Source organism: Perca flavescens, chromosome 5 (assembly GCF_004354835.1).
Source record: "Perca flavescens isolate YP-PL-M2 chromosome 5, PFLA_1.0, whole genome shotgun sequence".
Lineage (NCBI taxonomy): Eukaryota > Metazoa > Chordata > Actinopteri > Perciformes > Percidae > Perca > Perca flavescens.
The window spans coordinates 36232206-36239705 of NC_041335.1; the positions used below are offsets into that span (position 1 = coordinate 36232206).

The 7500-nt window shown below is 40.2% G+C and overlaps 1 protein-coding gene across 1 annotated transcript in view; it reads right to left on the reverse strand.

Moving 5' to 3' along the window:
• inpp5l (inositol polyphosphate-5-phosphatase L) overlaps nucleotides 1–7500 on the reverse strand; it is a 57302-nt gene that overhangs the window by 5669 nt on the left and 44133 nt on the right. Inside the window, exons 8-13 of the mRNA XM_028578709.1 lie at nucleotides 5765–5884; nucleotides 3480–3564; nucleotides 3295–3390; nucleotides 2049–2123; nucleotides 1652–1725; nucleotides 659–770 (exon numbers count right to left, since the gene is read on the reverse strand). Coding sequence (XP_028434510.1) covers nucleotides 659–770; nucleotides 1652–1725; nucleotides 2049–2123; nucleotides 3295–3390; nucleotides 3480–3564; nucleotides 5765–5884 — 562 coding nt within the window. The remainder of the gene's footprint in view (nucleotides 1–658; nucleotides 771–1651; nucleotides 1726–2048; nucleotides 2124–3294; nucleotides 3391–3479; nucleotides 3565–5764; nucleotides 5885–7500) is intronic.

Sequence of the window (7500 nt, forward strand, 5' to 3'; positions counted from 1 at the left end):
TAATATTTACATATAGGCCTACTGTATACAGATAAGTCAGGTTGAAACTTTGAAAGTTAAGTTGCGCAACTTAATGTAATGTTTGTGTATGTTTAATGTATGTCTTGGTTTGAATCATGTCATTTGAAATTTTTTTTTATTTAAAAACAATGTAATATGGCACTTAAATGCACTTAATATGTTTAGTTTTTTGAGAGATGATATTGTAAGCAATGTAGACAATACAAATGTTGCTTGTTTCCGAAAATGTTGCTTTTTTCCCTAGCTTTTGTTGTTTAAAAACGCAAAAAGAATTATCAGATTAAGCGGTTAATCAATCGATAAAGTGCTAGATTAATTGATTACAAAAAGAATCAATAGCTGCAGCCCTACTGTTATTATAACGTGCCATGCGAGAACGTGAAGCTCGACTGGCCGAGCTGGGCGCTGTTGGCCAATCAACAATTGAGTTTGTTCTTGACGCTTTTGACGTTTTTTTCTCTCCAATTTAATGTTTTTTTTGTCTATTTTTTTTGCCATTTTGACGCAAAAAAACCCCCCAAAACACAATTGTAGGGGCTAGTAAAAATAGACTATGGGAAAGTCAAATTATTTGTCACTTGCCCAAGCGCACAAGTGACAAAAGTGACAAAAGTGACTGATGGTAGCACTGACTGACCCTGCGGATGAATTCCTGGGCGCTGTGTGACATGAGGATACGATCGCACCAGGCAGGACAGCGAGTGTTCATGTACTGGATCGGTTTAGTGTAGTCTTCACTGTAGGGATAGCTGAGAGGGAGAGAGACAGAAGGGAGGATTTAAAGAATAACGACAGAGGTAGGTGTTCATAGGCTGTGTTCACACGTGGCGTCTTTATTGACAAGAAAAAGTTGACTAGGAAGCTTTTGTAGTAAAGCAGCTTTTTGGTTCCAAAAAGCAGCCGAGAGCATCTTTTGTTTCTATAACAACAGCTACTGCTACAGTATCCGAGAGCGCTACGTGGAGAGGTGCTAACGTTAGCTAAAACAAAGTGGTGGAGCGAGCTAGAGAAAGAACAGAGAGAGACAGAGAGAGGTGCTAACGTTAGATTAAACAAAGTGGTGGAGCGAGCTAGAGAAAGAACAGAGAGAGAGAGAGAGAGAGAGAGGTGCTAACATTAGACAAAACAAAGTGGTGGAGCGAGGTAGAGAAAGAACAGAGAGAGAGAGAGAGAGAGAGGTGCTAACATTAGACAAAACAAAGTGGTGGAGCGAGGTAGAGAAAGAACAGAGAGAGAGAGAGAGAGAGGTGCTAACATTAGACAAAACAAAGTGGTGGAGCGAGGTAGAGAAAGAAGAGAGAGAGAGAGGGGTGCTAACGTTAGATTAAACAAAGTGGTAGAGCGAGTTAGAGAAAGAACAGAGAGAGAGAGAAGAGCGTTATTGAAAACGACTTCAAAAAAGCGCTTGACGAAGGGCGTTTTTTTTTTCTCAAAAAAATAGAACTTTTTTCAACTTCAAAAAGTTAGTTAGTTCGTGCTGCAGAATGAAAAGTCAGCGGTGGCGTTTTAAAAAAGAGCTAAGGCCTTTTTATTTAAAACACGGTTTACTCCGTAAGGATTATAATGTAAAACAGATGCCAAGTGTGAACATAGTCTTACACAGTACGTGTGCAGCTTTTAGCTCAGTTACCTGGGTGGAAACCTGATTTCCTCTTCCCTAATGACATCATGAAAGGCTGCGACTTCTTTGTCAAACTTCAAAAGCTGAGGGAGAGAGGCCATTACTGATTAGTGCTCAATCTCAACACATTAAAAAAACAAGCGTGAGGTGAGTGAGTACAAGGTGTAAACCCAGTTTACTGTTAAGTTATCGCACCTTTTGTTTACCCTCCTAGCTTTTGTATTTAATGTCCTGTCATTCATAGAACTGGATTTCCGCTGATAGGGCCTTATCTAAAAATCTGTGAAGCCATGTCAGATTGTTGCCAAGCAGCCTTTTTGTATACGAGATAAAAGTCACAACACAGAGTTGGTCTGAGGCTGTGTTGCAGCTGATGGGATCGGTGTGGGGTTAAGGTGATTCTCACCGCTCGGCCGTTGTCCTCTCTGAAAACCGCCTGGTGCAGGTACGCAAACAGCTTCTCCTCGATGTGGAGCAGCACCTGCAGAGGAAGTGAAAGCAGCATTGAAAATAAACTGGTTAAATCACCTGTTGGTCTCGCATTACCAGCTCTATTACACCACCTGTTGGTCTCGCATTACCAGCTCTATTACACCACCTGTTGGTCTCGCATTACCAGCTCTATTACACCACCTGTTGGTCTCAGATTACCAGCTCTATTACACCACCTGTTGGTCTCGCATTACCAGCTCTATTACACCACCTGTTGGTCTCGCATTACCAGCTCTATTACACCACCTGTTGGTCTCGCATTACCAGCTCTATTACACCACCTGTTGGTCTCGCATTACCAGCTCTATTACACCACCTGTTGGTCTCGCATTACCAGCTCTATTACACCACCTGTTGGTCTCGCATTACCAGCTCTATTACACCACCTGTTGGTTTCGCATTACCAGCTCTATTACACCACCTGTTGGTTTCGCATTACCAGCTCTATTACACCACCTGTTGGTCTCGCATTACCAGCTCTATTACACCACCTGTTGGTTTCGCATTACCAGCTCTATTACACCACCTGTTGGTTTCGCATTACCAGCTCTATTACACCACCTGTTGGTCTCGCATTACCAGCTCTATTACACCACCTGTTGGTTTCGCATTACCAGCTCTATTACACCACCTGTTCGCCGTGGAGTAAAGTACATTTCTGGTCCACGCGGAGATTTCACCGTAGCCTACGTAAGTGGTCTGAAGTTTCTACTTGTGCGTCTGTGTGTGCGTGGATCTCTTTAAGAGAATAGCAGGGCCGACGTGCAGGGTTCATACGCATTTTAACCAATACTTTTCCATGACTTTTTGGCAAATTTCCATGACTATGTGTTCCTGAAAATGTCAGTCGACATCAGTGATGCCAGTGATAATCTGTTAGAGAGGAAATGCCCTAAACATATTCTTAGCAAATCTTTACAATCATTCCCCCGAAAGAAGCGAGCAGGCCTGCCTTGTTGCATGATCCAAATTTTCTCCAAAACTTGACATTTTCAGCGTGTAGCTCGCTAGCTCGAAGTTTGTTGTTGTTTTCTGAAGCCAAGGGAGTTTGAGAACGCTAACACACAGAGAGCGGAAAGTGAGGAATAAAGCCTGACATCCGGTGCGCAGATTTCAGAATTTATCCTGGAAATGAACTTCCGTTGCTCCAGACTAGTCACCTGGTGGTCGTTGTCTTTTTCTTCGCAGATGATCTTCTTCACTTCGTCACTGCTGTCCTTCTTCACTGTCTGCACGTCTGCTGAAGTGGACAGATGCTGCTCACAGAAACACAAACACGAGACAGGGTCTATGTACACAGCCTCATCACCTGAGCTTCAGGAGAAAAAAAAAAGGTGTCACATACCTGGACCAGACTAAGTGTGTCCAGACGGAAGTTGAAATCTCCAAACAGGAGGAAAGGCAGAGGAGTGTAGCGGCTGTCTGATATCCTGAAGGGAAAACACAGCACTGTCACACTGATGTTTTGGGATTTACTCTCTAATAAACTTCACTGTGAGGGTTCACAAAGTCACATAAATATGACGACATCTTCAGAATAGTTGATTCAAAAGGTCAGGAGTTGATTTAAATTCCTGAAATATCCTGTTTACACGATGATATTAGCCAGAGCTGTGAGAAACATACTCCATTCAGTCAGGCGAGGAGTCAGGATAGTTTTCCTGTCCCTTTAAATGACTGTTTTGTAAGTTTTATTGTTATGATTTCAACGGCATAACCGATCTGTTTCGACCATCTCTTAAATAAAATGTATACTTGGACTTCACTACCTTTTCACCTAGTCTCGCTACACCACAGATGCATTCTGGGATAGAAGGAAAAAAAAACACTCTGGGTTGATTGCATTTCTTTAAACCAATCACAATCGTCCTGGGCGGGGCTAAGCACCGGACGGAGCCACGGGGCTTCTGCAAAACAGCCTCGGGAAGGAACTTGTTTTTGGTGGAACATGTGTACGTTCAACAGTAGTTTTAGTCGTGCAACAGAAAACTCAGATTGGACAGATAGTCTAGCTAGCTGTCTGGATTTACCCTGCAGAGATCTGAGGAGCAGTTAACCATAGTCCTCACAAATCAGCCGGAGGTTAGAACGCCAACATAAAGAAAGAGGAAGGTAAGATAAGAGGGACATCTGGCGGATTTTCCGGCGGCAACGGAGCAATCCCTGGAAGTGGAACGTCATTGAAATAGACAATATTTCCCCTAACCGTCTTCGTTACTCGTTACTTGCAAGTAGGAGATACAGAGGTGATATGATTCAGGTGTACAAGCTTGTACAGAGGAATATATGATGTAACAGTTGAGCCTATCTTTCACTTTTGGAGCAATAGGTATGAGACATGAGGGAATTCTTTAAAACTTTACCCTAGAACATGCATGTCTGACAAGAGAAAGAATTTTTTCACACTCCGTGCGGTTAAATCATAAAACGAGCTTCCAGAAGAAGTTGTGCGTTCCCCTTCAATTAATTCTTTTAAGAATACGTATAATTAAAGAATAGGTATAATTATAGAATAGGTATAATTATAAAGCTTGTCAGTAATTTATGTAACTTATTTCTGAATTGTTAGAAAATTGCAATCATGAAATGAATGTGTTTTATGAAAACATGTTAAAATGTGTTGCATGAGTCTGGAATAGAGGATTTTATATCCTGTACTATAATTCTTTTCAATAAATTAAATAAATAAAATGTTTTTGTACGTTGGAGTGAAAGATAAAGATTCTTCCTCGCAAAAATTTCTAAATTCTGTTTTTGTCTTTGTTGATGCCAGGCTTTGAATTTGATGTTTAAAAAGGTGTGTGACACGCTTTACTATGAGGAAGCCACAATAAAGTTCATAATCAAAGTTTCTTTGTGTACTTTTACTTTTAATAAGTACATTTAATATCAGATAGTTACTTTTGATACTTTGCTTGCTATTACCTTTTTGATACTGTATGACAATTTATATAAGCATATAAAGAGAAATTAAAAAGTAAGACCGGTGGGAACGGCAAGGATTGCAGGTGGATTACGTGTATGGAGCAACGGCTTATTCATTGTATCTGCTTTTATATGTTTAACTGTTTTAACTGCTCTTTAATGTTTAATTTCTTATAATACTATATACTATGAATCAGTTTTTATGTAAAGCACTTTGAATTGCCCTGTTGCTGAAAGGTGCTTTACAAATAAAGCTGCCTTGCCTTGCCTGACTTAAGTACAGTAAGACTTTTACTAAAGTAATATTCTAAAAGGGGACTTTAACTTCTGACAAAGTCTTTTTCTGGTAAGACACTTGTACTTTTACTCAAGTATTGCTTCCAAGTACTTTATACAAGACTGCTGGGAACTAACCACAGACAGAAACTCGCGGCAGTGCGTCGCTTCAGAATAAATAATATATTTCTTTATTTAATCAGGGACAATGCACAAAAAACATTAGTCTATAAAAGAAGAGATGTCATGTGCCAGGTTATAGCAAAAAATGCTCATTTCCACCCACAAATAGAGCCAAAAAACAATGGATTTTTTTGTGTGGTTATTTTTGTGGCAGTTGTACAATCATAAGGGATACACTGGATCTTCTGCATTTTACAGTCATGTTTTTCACAGTTGTGTGCAGCTTTATCAATCAATCAATCGGACCTGTTGATGACATATCGGAGGGCGTTTTTGCGGTTGGCTGAGTAAATGGAAGGACTGGAGTTGCAGGCAATGAGGTTGGAGGCATCGTGGAACAGGTGGACATTAACCAGGTCCAGACCTCTGTGAAGAGAACACACACACACACACAGACACACACACACACACACACACACACACACACACACACACACACACACACACACACACACACACACACACACACACACACACACACACACACACACACACACAGACACAGACACAATATGGTGATGTGTGGCAGATAAAGAAAGGAAATTCCTCATCATTCTAAGTCATTGTAAATACATTGTCATGTAAAACAAAGGCATTTTATTTTTTTGGCACAAAGCCTATGGAGTGCCTTGGATTGTTTTTAAAGGAGACATGCATTTTTTTTTATAATTTTTGGAATTGAGATCCGTTTCCACTCATGCAATGAGCCCTTCACATGAGAGGGGACGCAGAGCATCTGCAATATCCAAAGAGCACCTGTGGTTGAATACAAGAAAGACCCAGCAGCGCTTCAACTCCTTCGTCTGCAGAAACAGGAAACAATTTTGATAACACCAAAGCCTGACATCTGATAGATGAGTGTGTGTGTGTGTGTGTGTGTGTGTGTGTGTGTGTGTGTGCATGCGTGCGTGCCAACAACTTTCTTATCAGTGAGTTCATCCGTGTTAATGATGAGTCCACAAACAAGCACATTTGTCTTTTGTGCCGAGTGTTTTGCTCCTTTTTCTTTGGCTGTCGCTGAAAAACAATTAATGTGCATCCAACACAAGGAGCTTTTGTTTGACTCACCCCGTAACCGTGTGACACACAGATTGTGTGCTCCTTTTGTTTGTTTTTTTACACCCAGGTGACAACACGGTAGAGCAAATAGTGACTGGAGTTGCCAGGAAACACAGGCAGCTGCAGCAGCAGCACTGTTTGCTTTAACCTGCTTCGTTTCAGAGCTTTATTTACTTCAAAACATACATTATAAATGGATATTTTCTATAACGTAGACTCAACACGGTATTCCAGACACGTTTCCCCGCAAATTCTATAAAGAAATACTTTCATTTTATGGGCAATATATATTAGGGCTGTCAAACGATAAAAAAATGTAATCGCGATTAATCGGCAAATTTCTATAGTTAATCGTGATTAATCACGTTTTATCACATGAATAAAATTGTATTATTGCATTTCAGAACAGATTTTAAGTACATATTGACAATGGAAAGTAATTCTTACCAGTGTATCTTGATTGGGAATCAAATGAATGCAAAGAAAGTTACTTTATAAACTTGACTTTAAGATTTGTAATTGTTTAGTATTTATTTACTGTAAACAAAAGAAAAATAGTAAGGTAAAAAGTAGGCCTACTTAACCTAACTGAGATGTAACACTGAAACTTTGCTTATACAGTACAAACAAAATGGTCCAAAACCAGATGCCACAGCAGGACATTTGTACCTTTACATTTTTCTAATAAGGAATGTAACAATTCTCCTGGACAGAAAAGGGGGTGGACAATGTCCCAAATCACAAAAACAGCCGTTAAAATGGGTTTGCGTTAACGCCGTTAATAACGCGTTTAACTGTCTTCAGCCAGGACGACAGGCAGCAGAGAAAGATTTCAGATCGTACTGGTTTTAAAACATGATCACCCACTATCAAACTAACTTAACGGTGGTGGAAGAAGTATTCAGATCCTTTACTGAAGTAAA